The 17234-nt window shown below is 28.1% G+C and overlaps 5 protein-coding genes across 5 annotated transcripts; 1 reads left to right on the top strand and 4 right to left on the bottom strand.

The window, feature by feature from the left end:
* Positions 1 to 2641, bottom strand: LOC126841322 (proteasome subunit beta type-7-like). Its single transcript, XM_050577725.1, has 6 exons — positions 2441 to 2641; positions 2114 to 2293; positions 1895 to 2045; positions 1645 to 1812; positions 1419 to 1570; positions 1 to 285 (listed from the first exon to the last, which is right to left on the bottom strand). Exons 1-6 carry the CDS (start codon positions 2500 to 2502, stop codon positions 186 to 188), a joined length of 813 nt encoding a protein of 270 aa, XP_050433682.1. The 5' UTR covers positions 2503 to 2641; the 3' UTR covers positions 1 to 185.
* A 1348-nt stretch (positions 2642 to 3989) lies between these two features.
* On the bottom strand, positions 3990 to 4697 carry LOC126841351 (40S ribosomal protein S12, mitochondrial). The gene is made up of 2 exons (XM_050577768.1): positions 4495 to 4697; positions 3990 to 4433 (listed from the first exon to the last, which is right to left on the bottom strand). Exons 1-2 carry the CDS (start codon positions 4541 to 4543, stop codon positions 4069 to 4071), a joined length of 414 nt encoding a protein of 137 aa, XP_050433725.1. The 5' UTR covers positions 4544 to 4697; the 3' UTR covers positions 3990 to 4068.
* Positions 4698 to 5637: 940 nt separating this feature from the next.
* LOC126841377 (calpain-3-like) lies at positions 5638 to 10162 on the top strand. The gene is made up of 5 exons (XM_050577820.1): positions 5638 to 5999; positions 8047 to 8124; positions 8228 to 8348; positions 9591 to 9691; positions 9812 to 10162. The coding sequence occupies exons 1-5, from the start codon at positions 5838 to 5840 to the stop codon at positions 10079 to 10081; spliced, it is 732 nt and encodes a 243-aa protein (XP_050433777.1). The 5' UTR covers positions 5638 to 5837; the 3' UTR covers positions 10082 to 10162.
* A 1514-nt stretch (positions 10163 to 11676) lies between these two features.
* Positions 11677 to 13347, bottom strand: LOC126841340 (mitochondrial import receptor subunit TOM22 homolog). Its single transcript, XM_050577756.1, has 4 exons — positions 13008 to 13347; positions 12816 to 12921; positions 12622 to 12749; positions 11677 to 11905 (listed from the first exon to the last, which is right to left on the bottom strand). The coding sequence occupies exons 1-4, from the start codon at positions 13149 to 13151 to the stop codon at positions 11840 to 11842; spliced, it is 444 nt and encodes a 147-aa protein (XP_050433713.1). The 5' UTR covers positions 13152 to 13347; the 3' UTR covers positions 11677 to 11839.
* A 1557-nt stretch (positions 13348 to 14904) lies between these two features.
* On the bottom strand, positions 14905 to 16277 carry LOC126841345 (WD repeat-containing protein 61). Its single transcript, XM_050577761.1, has 2 exons — positions 15562 to 16277; positions 14905 to 15483 (listed from the first exon to the last, which is right to left on the bottom strand). The coding sequence occupies exons 1-2, from the start codon at positions 16058 to 16060 to the stop codon at positions 15011 to 15013; spliced, it is 972 nt and encodes a 323-aa protein (XP_050433718.1). The 5' UTR covers positions 16061 to 16277; the 3' UTR covers positions 14905 to 15010.
* Between the last annotated feature and the right edge of the window lie 957 nt (positions 16278 to 17234).

Genomic DNA, 17234 nt, shown 5'->3' with positions numbered 1-17234 from the left:
TTCTGATAATAATTATAATTTAATTTCAATGTTCTATTAAACTATTTTGTATAAATAAAAAAACGATATTCTTTAACCACAAAATCCAAGACAAAAAATTATGTTATATTGGAAATAATGAAAATAATTATAATTAGTCTTAATACAAAACGAAAAAAAAAAAAATAAAGTATATATTAAAATGTTTAAGCATCCACTTCCATGATAGTTTCTTCTGTGACATCAAACTTAATTTCATTTCTGCATAAGACTTTTGTTAAACCGGCTGGATATTTATATGTAGCTCTAAAACAGTGAACAATAAAATAAATTTTCAAAATTATAATAAGGTCATTCAGTGTGATTCATTATAAAACCTGTTATCATGTCATTTACTTTTATATTTATGTTACCATTTATAGTTATTTTATTTGTAGTTATTTACATATCACTGTACTTGAACCTTTTAAGGCACTAATTTATTAAATAAAGAAATAAATTTGAAATCAATAGACATTTAAAAATAGTCCAGAAGAGTCCAAATGTTGGGACAACAAATATGTTAACGGGCCTGTAAAATTTCTTATTTTTGGTCGAATACAACTTATTTTAACTTTAACTGTACTCTAAAACACATAATCTCTTATTAGTTTTGAAATCAAATATTAGTTTATCAATACTCGCCTAATAAACATTGATCAAACTACATTTAAACATTTTATTTTTAGCATTACTGTAAAAATGACTAAAAAACTTCAAATAAAAATAATTAGTAAACAAGAAATAATTTAAAAAATGAGCCACCAAGTTCAAATAATAATTGTAGGTGAATTATTATTTTAATAAATTTGTGTTTATTTTTATTAAAAAGTATTTAATTTTGTTTTTTAATACTTAAGTATTTTGTCAACCCAAATTTAAACACTATTATTAAATAGGCCATATTTAAGAGTATCATAATGAATTCTCCTAAAGAAAATTTTTAGAATAAAGAGAAAGCGATAGTTTGTAGTATTATAATACTATTTGTAATGATTTGTAAATACAAAAGAATAGAACAAATTAATTGTGTCATGTTAACATACCTAAGTAAAATCAAAGTTTTATAATTTTATATTTATATTTATTTCTTAGTTATCAGCAAACATGTGAAGATAACTTAACTGTAATTTTTTAATTACAATAAGAATAAAGATATTATTCTATGTAATGTAATACAGTCAAAACGGATTAAATTTGTATTTTTTAGTACAAAATAAACATCGAACACTTCAATTGTAAATGTAAGAAATACTTTGTTAGATGCTAAAAGTTGATAAATCACCGTTGATCAACGCCCTTCTCGACATATATTATATTAACCAAGTTATATTTTTAGTTCAGTTTTAAATTTCTGGTATCATACGAATTATTGAAAAAAGTAACGAAAAATCACTTACGTTTCTGGTTTTTTGTTGGGAGTCAAATAGTTTCTTAACATACGTGTTCCGTCTTTCTTGATAACACATAAATCTACATTGCTTCCTGAACCAAGATCATTAAATATACCAGCTAGTATAGCATCACAGGCAAGTTTCATTCCTTCCTCTTCCTGTAAAAAATATTGTTCCGTTAGGTTAAAATATATAATATGTCGTTTTTTTAAAATACTTAAAAATGTATTACAGTTAGGTTTTCATTCCAATAGCTTTCTAACATTGATATAGCTGCCATACTTCCAGAACCCATGGATATATAAGGCAGTTTGTCAATTGATCCATGAGGATAAATGGAATATAAATGTGATCCTTTGTTATCAACACCGCCCAAAATTAAAGCAGCTGACACGTAACCCTAAATCATAATATACATTTTTAATACCAATATTGACCATTTAATAACAACAACTATACAATTCATATTAATATGTACGTACCATATATTTAAAAAGGTATTGACGTAGAGACCTAGCAGCAAATACTACTGGTACCATTTCATCGGGAAATTTGAACGCTTGCAAAGAAACATTTGCAGATACCATGCGTGTAACTTGCATAGTATCAGCCGCTGTCCCAGCACCACAGCAACTGTAAATAAGTTGTATTATTTACCTGTTTGTATCATAAAAATGTAGGATTATAAATTCAGAACTTACTGCATGTACTTGCCGATATAATGTATTTTTTCACAATTTTTTTCCATGACAATTGTATCGGAAGTTGCACGAGTATCAGCAGCTAAAATTACACAGTCACGAGTAGTAACCCCAACAATTGTAGTTCCAGTTTTTCTAAATGAAGGCATTTTAAGTCCCATTTTTTCCAACTTAGCATTTCTAAAACATAAAACAGCTTATCAACTCATTTTCTAACTTACATTGCTAATAAAAAATTTAAATAATTGGTGGATAATTAAAATATTAAATTTCTATACAGAATATTTAACTTATGTAGATGTTAAATGTTGAATAAAAATAACAAACCTTTCCAGATTTCGAAAAGAAAAGGCACCATCATCTTGCATAGATTTATAGTTGAGAGCCATATTTAAATTGAATTGTAATATTTATATAAAAATATACCTAGCCAGAATACAAAATATATAAGGATAAAAAATAATTTAGGACTTTATCTTTTTACAATTTATAACGAAACAATACAAATACAAAACGAAAATCATCGTATTCCGACAAAGTTTAAGGTTATTTAAAAATTGCTTTATCATTACCAAAGAGATTATAGCAATGTTTACAAACCTTTTTGGCGTTTTATTATCATCGAAGTAAGATAACGATTGTAGATAAGAGTAGTAAGCAGTAAGCACCCAAAAATTTGCTTCAGCACAATATAAAATATAAATAATGGCATTATGTATAATTTATAAATTCTTCTTTCAAAATTGTCTTTATATATATTGTGTATATTTATTTATAAATGAGATCCAAAAATACCTAAAAAAATATAAACGCTTTCTTGCTTTTAATAATACACTTTTTGACATAAAAGCAGTAAATTTTCATTAGCCTTTTAAAATTTTTTTTTTAAATACATGTATTTTTTTACGCTGAAAATGATAGTGAAGTCAGAATTTGGTGGTCGGACTTATTTTATAAGCAAAAATTGTATATACTTTACATTATTTAAAAAATGCAATAACTTCGTAAATATAAAACCCTTTTTTGAAATTTTTTTTACTTCAAAATTATTTTTTACACAAAAGAATAGCCAAAACACAAATTGAATATCATACTTACTTTTTAAGCTATATGGAAAAACTTCATTTTAACGTTTTTTTTATATTAAATGCCATAACTTTTCAAAAATTATTATTTAAAAAAAAAAAAAATACATATTATATTCCAAAATAAAATATTGAGAGCACAAACTTATTACATAGTCGCACATTTCGTGTTTATGTATTAAAACCTCTGCAGACTTAAAGTGCATTTGTTCCAATTTTTTACAATCCTGATTTTGTCTGGTGAATAAAGATACAATTTTACAGTATCTGCCCAATTGTAAATAACACTGAATTTTTTTTATAAATAATGTATTATTAAATTAACAGTAAATTTATCTTAATAACTAACTTGGTACTAGATCTTATAAATGTAATTAGTTTTGATTTTGTTATTGTATTAACAATTCACTTAAGGATGTTTGCACATGAATTTATTAGCTTATAAAATAGTTACAAAGCCAGAAAACAATGTTCATCAGTATCTGTGTTGTATATATTATTTATTTATTATGTTTATAGATCAATATTCAAATGAAAACCATTTCAAAGAACATAATATAGGTAGTCTGAACTGTAATTGAGACTTAGGTAATCGACCAAGTTCAGGACTCTGGCAAAAAAACTGGTCATCTTGGTTGTAAAATTAAACCACTACTACCAATAAATATCACATGAGAAAAATTACAAAACCGGAACTAAATGCAAGTGGTTTATTTTTAGTAAGATTTAGCATATGGTTTTTACTTGACTTAATAGCTGTTATAACATAATATTTCAAATAAACAACTATATTTTGAAAACATAAGTTTATTTATAAATTTACAAGTACTAACATCTAAAAAAAATTGTGTAACATTGTATTACCAAATCCTAAGAATTCATTTGAGTCTTTTTTACAACATGAGGCAAGTCGTATTTTCCTCTCACACATGTTACTTTCACACCGGGCAAGTCCTTACACCGACCATTACGTACTAACACCACATTATGTTCTTGAAGATTATGCCCTTCACCAGGTATATATGCAATCATTTCCTTGCCATTACTTAGTCTAACCAAAACACATTTACGGTTTGCTGAATTTGGTTTTTTTGGTTTTCTTATTAGAGTTTTTAGAACGACTCCTTTCAAAAATGGATTATCGCCCAACGGATTTCTCTTAAACATTGGTTTTTTGTGGGGACCAGTCTTGTGCATTTGATTTAGACTAGCCATAAATCGTGGCGTGTCTGTCCCTAGAAAGAAACGATTGTTAATGTAGATTAGGTGTTTTTAACATATCATGATTTCACTTACTTGCAGTATGGATCGCTAAATTTCTCAAACCTTGTAATAAGGCGTTCATTTTAACGTTAGAACAAATAAAATTTCTCAAGATATGTAATTGATAAGTTCAGTAGCCTGTGTTAAACATTTGCAGTATGAAGATGTCTTTAAAGTTCAATCTGTAAATTTCTTTATAATCTGTATCCGGCAAGTAAAAATTACAAATGATAAAAAATCTCTATCAGTCAAGTCTTATCAACAGTCAACACTGTGCTCCGTAAAAAAAAAACAGATACAGTGCTGCTTACTGTCATATTAATAGTTATTGTAACATACATTCAATTACAAATTATGTAAATTGGACATATGTAAAATTTAACATAATTATTTTAATAAAACAAATTAAGCCTAGTAGGTATAAATTAAAAGTTTCCAAAAGGGTACAAGTGACAATTTTGTAATGACATTCATTGTTACTATACTGTCATACTTTGAACAAAACTAAAAACAAAAAAAGATTAGTACGACCGTAGTTTTTCGACATAGTTATTCAGAGTCCAGAGGGGAAAAATAAACTGAGATGGCAATTTTTTAGCTGAAAAGTAGACTCATATTATGAGCGTATAAAGGATATTATTTCATTAACACTTAATTTAGAAATCATTGCAGAGATTATATCATTTTCTAATTAATTATATAGGAAACAAACAGTTTCTTTAAATTTTCCGAAAGTTGGGTAGGTATATTATTCACTTAGCTGTTCAATTATAGTGTCCTTAAGACATGTTATCATATTTTATCTTATTCAGCATAAAAAAATGAATTAGGGTACGTCTTAATACCTATAAAATAATACTCGAAATTGGTTGCGCGGTCTTTACGAAAACAATATTAGTTTTATATTATTCGATTTTTTATTTTTGGTACACTAATAATATATTTACCGAAATCGGGTCATATAATATAATGCACCTCAAAGCGGTCGAGTATAATATAATATTATTACAGTCCAATATTTAATGATGTATAGAATATCATTCTTGGAAAAAATTATACAGCTACCGAGTGTATAATATATAGGTTATATGTTTGTGTGTGTAAAGTATAGGGAAAAATCGATGTCCGAACCCTGTGGAAAACCATGTAAAAACATATAAAGAGGAGTGTCCCCGGTAGTTGTAACTAGTACAAGCACGCGATGCATCTATTATAAATGAACGTAGCGAAGTTGGCGGCCGACAGAGCAGTGGCGACTAGCGGCAGCGGCGAAAGCGTGCATCCGTATATTATTTAACCGAGTGTTGGGGGGGCAGTTGCTCACTGGCCGAGTAGTACTGGTGTCCGTGCCGTGGACGGTAGGTCATGCGGTCATCATGGGATGTGGACATTCCGATAGCAAGTCGTCCGAGTCAAGGGACAATAGTTCGGTGGCGTCTTCGCCGGATAGGGACGCCGGCGGCGGGTACGTCGGACGTCGCCAAGCATGGACCAACAAAGGAGGATTCCCGGTGCACCGCATCACCAAAGTCATGCAGGTGGGTGGTAGTGATGGTAACTAGTATTTTTTTTTTTTTTTAAATAACGGACAGTTAGTCAAATTGTTCAATATGGATAACAGATATTATGTAGATACAATAGAGATATAAGCTATGTAACTAAAATATTTTTCTATACACAACTAATATAAGATAAACAATTATTAAATCAATATAATAATAATATATACGATAGGTATACATTTATCAATTAAAAAATTCTAAATTATTCATTTTATTTCCGACGGATAGTAAAACATTCACAGGTGAACATGCCATATAGTTTTGAGAATAATGAGGAATATAAAATAAGTCTTTATTTCTGATATTGTGGTTATTTATTTTAAATGAAATATTTAAAACAAATAATACTTTTGTAGACTCTTTACCAATCTAATCTAACGTATATTTTAAGCAAATTAATTTTTGTAGAACAAATAATAGAAATGAGTATAGATCAAATTTGAAAAGAAATGGTCAAATGTGATAAATATAAAGATATATAAGAGTGAATAAATAAATGTTAACGGATAGAGATTTGCAGAGAGCTGAGAGAGAGAGAGAAAGAAAGAACTTCACAGGGCTATCCATTTGTATTGAAAATAGCAAAGAAATGCCCTCTGGCTTCACAATAATTGTCAATTATTGACATCCTGGTACTAAGTATTAACACAAATGATAAATGTTTTAGTTTTACAAACCTTTAAGTTTTTATTTTAAATATTTAAGAAGAAAAAATACATAAGTTGTCCAATTCAAAAAGCAGCAGGATATTTGGCAAACATTGCAGTGTAAACGTTAACTGTAGAAAGCTGTACAATTTACGAGCTTCCTGCTGGTTGTCTTTAAAAAAAAAAAACTGTTTTGGTTCTTTTGGAAGTTTGCCAATGTCATGTTTTGAGCTTTACTAGAAAGAACTATATTTTCCCATGGTAGTTTAAAACTACCATGGAAAAAATATATTTTGTGGTTTAGGGTTAGAGTATTTTCTTACATCTTTACTATAAAAATTACAACATTAAACGCCTGTTTTCTTTAGAATATATATCAAGTATATTATTTGGGTCTATATTATTAGATATATCCCTTTCTATATTTAAAATGGCAAGAGAGGAAAACCTATCTTGACTCATAGTACATCTTATGTAAGTATTGATACGTCTCATCGTGGAAAACGATCTTTCACAAGATGCCGAAGAAATAGGTATAGTCAAAGCCAAGTTAATTTAAGCCAAATAATTTGTTGAAATATTTATAAGTTATATGTATATCATACTCATCCTAGACCTGATATCTTGTACTGCTATCGCAGATTAAATAAAACTAATCTATGTTGCTATTTACAATGAATAATATATTTTTTTTTATCAATGACAATAAATATTTTTTTTAAATATCGTAACAATAAACAATTTCTAATGTAAAATATTTTTTTAATTCAGAAAGCCTAAACAAATTTGGGGGGCTATTTCTCAGTCAGGGGAGCTAAGCCCCCCCTAAATACGCCCATGGTAGTTTTGTTCTGATCTATACACAATAGTCCACATTACTCAAGGTTTAAAGCCTCAAGCTTATCTAAATGAGAACATCAGTTTAATTAAAAACATTATTGTGAACACTAAAAATAATCTTTGTTTTACCAAGCTGTTACTTCCAAGTTCCAATCTATTTTCTGTAGTACAATTCCAGTTTTCACATTTATCACGTTTTCCTAAAAAATTGCCCTAGTCATAAATACCATTTTATTTAAAAATGATTTAAAAGACTTATCACATAATATTAGAGTACCGTGGCCAAACATTTTTTTTCGAGGGGGGCGGTGGGGAGGTTATTAGTTATTAAGGCCTAATATGTTTTTATAGATAGTCCGATTACAATACTTTTTTGTTTGTAGAAAACTTCTTACAGGGTGCGTTAAACTTGTATTAATATAAGTAAGTTACTCTTATCATACGTAATACGTAGGCAATATTCGATCGAGCCTGAAATATTTTAAGACATGAAAATTGGAATCCATTTAAAACGATTTTTCGATTTTTTTTTGTAGGTCGAACAAGTTGACGTTTGTGAAGAACAAAGCACTAATATTTTGACCAGCGCTATACAAGACGATTACAACTCTAAAGTAAAACAACTATTACCTAATATGTGTTTTTTCAAATTTCAATTATAATAAAAAGAACATGCCATAGTGTGTAAGTGTAATAATAAATAATGTCGAATTATAGGGTTTCCCAGAAGTACTGTCAATACATGGAAGTTGGATTTATGGCCTTAATGCTGGAGGTTCGAGAAATAATTTAGACATGTTTGAGACTAACCCTCAATATTTGCTCAAATTTTCTACAGGTATTTTTTATAAAGCATGCGTTATATATTTTTAACACAACCCTTAATTATTTGTCCATTATAACTATGCAAAATAATAAATTATCGAACGTACAAATTTCGTTATTAAATAAAATAATTAATATAAAGATGGCGATTGACACTGGATTCGAGTTTAGATTGGTTACTAGCTAAGAAAATGAATTACAAAATTGCTAACGCTAAAGACTCAACTACTATGTTAAGAGAATTGAAAGCGGTCGGTTTTTTGACGTTTTAGACCAAAATGTCTGACAAAATTTCGACTACATAAGATGGTTCGATTTAAATTCTGTAAAGAGATATACGAGTTCTTTGGATACTTTACTAAAACTGCTTTTTGAATTTTTGTGTAAACAAATTTTTTTAATATGGAAAAATGTACAAATTTAATTTATTTAGTTTTTTTTTTTTTTTTTTTAAAAATATATATATTTTCTTTATTTACAATTTATACAAAATATGTATAATCAGCAAGTCTGATGACAACGATACAATGACATAATGTGTGAATAGGAAGGCTCTCAGCAGTGTCACCTGACCAGAAAAAATGTATTTAATTACAAGAAATTTAATTGTTAAAATGAAATTCGGTTTCCTACATAACATAGTAAAGTAGCCAAAGTACTCAAATATTTTTAAAGAATTGAAATCAGACCATCTTAAGTAAGCGAAATTTTGTCAGGCGTTTAGGTTTAAAATATCGTTAAATGGCGTATACTCATTGAAAAAACTGTAAAAGTTTTTAAATTAGATGCCTCAATGATTGCCTATATAAAACTCCTTATAAGTTCAAATCCGTCCGCTTTCAATCCCCTTAAACATTGGACGATAACGATTATAACAATAAAAAAACTTGAATGATGTGCGGCAGTACTCACAATGGCACAGCCTTACTACAGTTTTAATAGAAATTCTACATTGAAAAAAAATGGCCAAAATATTTAGGTTTATCTAATTTTTTATCCTATTTAATTAATTTACACTTCAAAGTTAATGGAAATGATTTAGTTGAAGGTATTACTCAAGTAAATTACCTTAATTTATATATTTATTGGTTCATTAATAATGTAATAATATAATAGTTAACGTTTTTGATTATATGGAAAAATATCGACTACGGGACTAAAATACTTAAAAATCTACCACGAAATAGCGGTTTATCATTTGTTTTTTAACTTGAGACTTTTGAAGTGACTATTTTAATTTGTATTATATTTTCAGGATTAGTTGAAGAGAATTTATTCATAACAATTAAAATAGTATTGAAAGTTAAACGGCTCAACAAAAAATCGCCGTTATATGTTGCTTTTTTTTTGTACAAAGTAGGTATAATAAATAATATGTATGGTAAATACGATATCAAATATTATTAAATTATATTTTATTATAAAAATAAAATGATATACGCAGTTATTGTCAGTGTTCCTGTTATTTATGTTTAGAACGACTGCCACCAAAAAGAGACATTGGGCGCCGAATATTTCTTGTGTACCGAACCGGAAGGAAGTTCAGGATCATTCAAAGCAAAGCAAGTTATTTCAGAGACGTTTGTGGTTTCGACTTTGGCAAGCTACGTTATAGTTCCGGCGACATTTAGGCCATTCCAACAAGGCGAGTTCGTGATCAAAGTAATGGTTGACAGAAAACTAGGAGCAGAGCTTAAGAAATTAATACCATCCGAAAGGCCGTCAGTTGGTAACATTAATTTCTAGTACTTAAGTTCTATATGTCTTAGGTACCTACTGCCTACATCAATTATTTTTTTTTACTTGCAACATGTAAAGTTGTTAATAGTTGTTGTCGTTAATGTATATTTATTCGTTTGCATTTAATAAAAACTAAAATAATTATTGTTGATTATTTACATATATACCAACATTATTATTGCTAACTAAAAATGTCCAATCTATCTAGACTCCCGTCTTACCGGTATTTCAGTAATGATGCTTTCATAATATTTATCAGAACTTCAATTGTGCATTTAGTAATTTTTAATGTTTCTTAAATACTTGGTTTTGTCACCTGATTTAAAAAAAAAAATTGTTGAAACTTACTTGAGATACCAACCTGAAAATATACATTGCTCGACCTTATAGTTTTTTTCTTTATCGACCCTACTAACCGTGACAGTCATACTTTCTTTGACCATTTATTTTTATAACAAACCTAAAACTTATATAGGTATCTGTATCACATCCAAAAAATAAGCTACTATCAGTTATTAAATAAAATATTTATCGAAACCACTTTTTATCATATTAGGTACCTATGTCAAAAAATATCATTAAATATTTAATAAGTTAATATTTATGAAAATTTATGGGTGTAACTTACATTTTAATTTAAGTCTCAATCAAAATAACATTAATATTTTGAGACATTTTCTACTTTAAAACACTAGATACTGTTATTTTCCACTTTTTGACCGACAGAATTGAATATTCAACTTCGGCACACACAGTCAGACTTGAATGTCAATCATTTTATCTTGACTGATATGAAAAATTCAAACAAGTTTGAAATTCATTAGTCAAGAAAACTAATTATCAATTATTAACATTCATATCCATACATGGTCAGTGTAAGACTGATGGTGTAAATGGTGGCGATTGCCCCAATAAGTTGTCGAGGCCTTTATTAACAAATATAAAATAATCCTTAAATTTTATTAAGACATCATAAGTATATTGTTCTATTAATTAACATTAAAAGAAGCCTACACTATAATGCAATTGGTCCGTAGGTCCAAGGCTCTATCAATATAAACATATAAAAAGTGCTTTAATGTAAATCTGTAGTCACTTTCCCCATTTTGCTAACTTCTTCATGTACTTTTTAAATTTTAGAGTTAATTTCCAAGATAAAAGCAAATTTAGGTAAACTGATGCAGATCAGTACTGTTTTTTAAACATCAATATTGATAATTGCTGTTTCCTCTAAATGATTAGCAAATAATTAACATCCATCGTATAATTTTGTATAAATTATACAATATTAATTATTAAAACAAATTATATTAATTGTATCGTTAATTATTATTACCATGTTACAGTTCTATCGTGTATACATGGATTATGAAAACCTATAGTAAAGTTAAGTTATACTAATATGCCTTCTCTGGCAGGAGATTAAGTAACATACAAGAACATGAGTCTATTGGCATTCTATTCAAAATGATGAAAAAGCATAAATAACAATCACTTTGTGATTTACAGCCAGCCATTAGCTTATATAATTATAATTTACCATTTTACAGAGTATCTATAAAAAAAAAATAATTATTATTAATAATAACAACACAACAAAAATTGAAATACTTCATTTATATTATTGTTGTTTCAGTAATATAAATATATATATAAATGTATATATATTAGTGGACTTTACTGAGGTGTAATAGAAATATGTTTATAGCAAAATAATAAAAACTACCGATGATATTTGGTTGTCGACACACGCAATTGTCTATCTTAAGTGGGGAGGACCGTTGTCCCACTCCCCAAGTTTCCACCTCCACTACCAGGACCCAAAAGTAGCTGAAACAAATCAATAATAAATTATGTTATAATATCTTATAATATAAGAATTGTTTTAAATTTTTAAATTTAAAATTGTTTCAATTAAGGTTTTACAGAACGTGATGACTGGAATTGAACAGATCACAGCTCTTAACTACATTGTAAGTCTGTAGCAGGAAAGGGACATCCATTACTATACAAAATAAAATAATGGATAGGCCGAAGTAGTTTTATTTACCAGAATAAACATATAACTTTTGAGATTACAAATCCTTACAACGTTACACGGTTATATCCTTTGGTCGTATTCCTAACTGAGGAAATTGAAAATGTTATAGGAATATAAGGGCGTAACTCGGAAAAAATATTTTTTTTATATATAACAGCATTTGAAAGGAAAAAAAAATTGTACATTGGCTGGTATAATAATGATAATATTTCAGTGTGTTTTCATCCATGAAATGAGTGTAAGTAAATTTAATAAATTAAACGTTTTTTCTTCTAGTGTAAAATTTGGTATTTTAGAGTTACGCCCTTAGCTATCTATGCTGACAATATACATTTTCATTTTGTTAACATAATAATATTAAAAACTAACCAAAATATTATAAATCAAACATTCCTTGAACATATGTTACATTTTATAATAAATAAAAAAAGTTCAATTTCATCCTAAGGAGTAAAAGATATCTGCTACATGTTTGAGTAAATGTCATAAAAAATTAGTTTCTTACTTGTTTAGAGTGATTTTTTTGTGCTTCTTCAACTTGAATGCGTTCAGTTTCAAATAGAACAGGCATTAATAGTATAGCTGCAGTAGTAGAAATAAACCACGTTGAAGTACAAGCTAAAGAATATGCTCCTACAATAAAATAATGTACATTACAAAATAATAACGTAATGAATAATATTATGCAATAATTCTTACCACAGATGGTTGAACCAGTAGTTTTAAAGAATACATTGGTATAGTTTCTTAATGATTCAGGAAACATTTCTGTGAGTGCCCAAATACGTTCGGATAATGTTTCATCCTAAAACATATTGTCAATTAATGATAATATGGTTTACAACATACTGGAACTTGGAAGGCATTAGTAAAAGCAAAGCATGTTTTTACCTCTACATCGTCATCATCATCGAAATTTTCTGAAACTGGAGTGGTACCTTTATTACTATCAGTCATAGATTCCATACCGCTGTCTGTGTTCCAAAGCTGTAGTTTATCCGAATCAGATATATCTGGATTCTCCGTGGTGACCATTACTTGATCGATTACAATATTCTATAACCAATCATCTAGGGCAACAATTGTAAAGTTTAAAATGTTAAATAGTCAGACATTTACTATATTTTTTAAATATTTGATAATAACAAATAACGTGACTTCGATTCAATAAAAAATAGTCGGCACTCGGCACACATATGACATAAGCTACCCAGCCAGTAAGGTAAGCTATTTAACAATGGTTCATACTTCATGGTCATGATCCAACTCAGCGTCAGTAGTGATAATTGTTATCAAATAAAAATAATCAATGAGAAAACAGCTGTTATAAATTTGTTTTTATTCTCTTTGGCAACAATCTATTCCGTGGTTGGCTGTCTGTAATTTATAAAAACAATTCTTTATAAATTATTATAATTTATACTTGCAAGTTGCAGTCTAAAAACTAAATGTCCATTAGCCAATTAAAAGTATACTATGTAATTATTATAAAAATGATTGTGTCCCTTGTCATTTTAAAAACCAAAAATCAAGCCATCGATGTTCTAACTAAAGAGACGGTGAAACGAACGATTTATATTTATAAAATATGTTTATATTATTAATGAGTTTGTTGAAAATTATTTAAGTTGACGGGTCGTACTAATTAAACTTCAAATAGTTTAGACCAAAAACTCCTATTATAAAAGGAAAATTACTTATAGGAGACAATGAAATACGTTTTACAACAATAACAACAGTATCCAATTTTGAATAATAAAATAAATGCTCTTTTAGAATACTAAATATGTTAAAAACGGATACCTGTCATTCCTTCAAAAAATCGTCTACTTTCAATTTTGTAATAGGCTTTAAAATCAATAACCATTTTAAATTAAGTAAAACACATTATGTGTAGATATTAGCGTTTAGTCGAGGGAAATAGTAAGAAACATCAAGTACGCTGTAATAATCCAATAAATTTAATGTTTTACCAATATCGAATTCTTTCTGCTGTACTAATTTAAACAATTATTTTATTTCTTTAATAACGATTTGCAATTATTTTTAACACTTTCCTGACTTAAGCAATTTGCTAAATGGGAAAGTCACTTCACTTAATTACAAATGTGTTAAGGTAAATAATCCATCATGAATGTTGATTTGTACCTTTTTCACATTAATATGTACATTAGTAGCATACCTATAGGTCATAATTTCATCTATTTACAGTAACAGAAAATTAAGATATATTTTTAAAATTTTTGTAGTGTGATTTTGCTCCAACTCAAGCAAATTATGACATTTATCCAAATCGGGTATGGTTGTAAATGCTGTTCTTCACACGCTCTTTGTATTTTTTTCCATGTGACTAAGACATACATTTGATCGTAACTAGCTCTTTCAAAAACACTTTTAAGAAAGTTTGTAAGCTGTAGCGCAGACGATGAAGTTTTGATATTAGTATTAGAGGTATCAGGTTATATTTCCACACACTATGAAGCATCGAATCCTCTAACCTGGGGGAGGAGGAAGATGATAAAAATTAAAACACAATAGGATTTGTATATAAATACTTAAAGATGTTCTTAAAAAAAAATATATAGATTAATTAGGTAATTATATATAATTTTTTTCAAAACAAATGGAAAATGTTGGTCAAGTTGGTTTAAATTTAAAAATTATATCCATAATGCATTGCCATTAGGATAGAATAATACAGCATTTAAATTTAAAAATGTATATGTTGATTAATAAAATTATACATAAAGGAGGGATCACAGGTTTTAAATTAATTTAATTACAAATCTGCACAGATACGTTATATTACTTAAGATTACTTGAAATGAAAGTTTATTGATGATCACAATTCACAAATACATTAAACTAAACAATTTTATCATATATCTTATAAATTACGGTGACGAATATATATTAATTGATGCATCTTCTGAAACAGAAACCATTTTGTCACCCGTTGAATTATATTTAACACACCATACTTTGTCTTTATGTTCTTTTAAAGTATTTAAACAACTACGGTTAGCTACATCCCAAACTTTAACTGTATTGTCTGCACTGCCTGAAACAAAACTTTTACAATCTGGCGAGAAATCTACACTTAACACCCATGAACCGTGACCAGAGACAGTAGCTAGTACTTCAGCATGATGAACAGCATAAATTTTCATTTGACCATCATCAGCTCCCGTCAATAGGAATTTTGAATCCGATGAAAAACATAAAGATCGGATAGGCATAGCATGTCCTTCAAGTGTGTGGGTAAGCTTACCTGATATTACATCAAAAACATTTATAATACCATCAAGAGCTCCACATGCAATATATTTTCCATCAGGACTATATGCTATACTTAATGTAAATTTTCCTATAATGAAAAAAATAATTAATAATAATTAACTAAGAAAATAGCTATAATCTCCATCTTTATTAGATGTGATATTACCTCTAGTATCAAACGTTTGTTCTTGTTTTCCTGTTTCAACTCCAAATAAATTAATTTTACCAGAGTGGCTACCCGAAATAATATAATTATCATCAGGTGAAAATGCAATTGTCCATAATTCAACTGGTCCAATAGAAAATGTTTTGATTTTCTCTCCATTTGATGTTTTCCATAGCACAAGAGTAGCATCTAAAGCACTGGAAGCAATTATTGATGAATCAGAATTTAGAGCTACTGATATGATACCCAAAGAATGTTCACTGAGTGTTTTATTATGAGTGAGATCAGTGGCTTTATCATAGTTCCAAATTTTAACCGTTTCATCTATCGAACCAGTAACTATGCAATCCGTCGCTAAATCTTGATGTTCGTCATCTGATTCATCACCTTTATCATCATCATATCGTTCAGTAGGCTTCGTAGTATGTATTTCACCCCAATCGCATGCCCAAATGCTATCATCATGAGCATTACTGTATTTGTAGGCCAACGAATACATTGGTATTAATATCTTTCTTTGTAATTATTTAAAAAAAAATAATAGACATGGAATAAGATTGTAGATATAATAATTTAAAAATTTAGAACTTATTAAATACAATAACTTTTTGTCGATGAAAGAATAGTCTGTAAGATTGTACTTGTTAGTTGTTTATATAGAGTGAAAATAATTTTGAAAATTGAAGAAACAAATTACGATTTACGTTTTGTAAACAAACGTCAAACTTTTTGATTAAGACATCTGACGTGATAACCGAAAATATGAACATAACCTAAAAAACAACAATACAGCTTACCTAGGTCATTGATTAAATATTGTATTTAATCAATGCCTAGGTTGTTACTTGTTATCAAAATGTATTGATAGTGCACTGTTGGTTATTAACGATGTAATATTGATATGGCTTGTCTAATTTATCATTTAGATATTAGTTACATCATTATACAAACTAAACTATATAACTATAGTTTTACTGTATATAGTGTACATAACCTTTAAAATATCTGTAGTGTCAACAGCGAATTTATCAAAAACCCGCCAAGAGGCGGGTAAATGTATTTTAATATCAAAAACATTGCCTTTAGTTAGGCTTTTATCTTTATTGCAAATATTGTAGTTGGATATTTATCGATTCTCTAATTAAAATAGTATACTCGTAAAATTAAATAATGTATAATTAATAATGAATTACATTTTTATGTAATATATACTTAACAAGTTGTCCGGACCCGGCGCGGCGTTGCTCGAGAATTAGTCTGCCAGGGCTGAGACCTGAGTAAAATAATTCCCAGACTTTTTTATATATATAGATTTATAAGTATATGTTATAAATTAATAGTATCTGTTATAAAATAATAATTATTTTATTAAAATTTTCCACAAATTATTTATAATACTTTAATAAAACATTATTTTTACTTGTTACCTAAATTAGTTGACGATTTTAGAATTTGGCTATCAAGTATAAATTAGTTTTACCACATCTTACATATGTATTCTATAGTTAAAGAATACAGGTAGGAGCTTATGAGATTTGTCTTCAATCTGTCTTTTAGAAGATGTATTATTAACAAAATTTGGTATCTAAAAGATATATTAAAGCAAGGAAAACGAAATATAAAAATTAAAAAAATACTACTTTAGAGTTAGTATTTACCATAAAAATTCAGTT

The sequence above is a fragment of the Adelges cooleyi genome, unplaced genomic scaffold, assembly GCF_023614345.1.
Source record: "Adelges cooleyi isolate 19-005CV unplaced genomic scaffold, UGA_ACOO_1.1 ACOO_flye_CR_arks_rails_tigmint_CR_PRNA_381, whole genome shotgun sequence".
Lineage (NCBI taxonomy): Eukaryota > Metazoa > Arthropoda > Insecta > Hemiptera > Adelgidae > Adelges > Adelges cooleyi.
The sequence above is the reverse complement of the archived record's forward strand: the minus strand, read 5'-3'. Positions and strand labels throughout refer to the sequence as shown.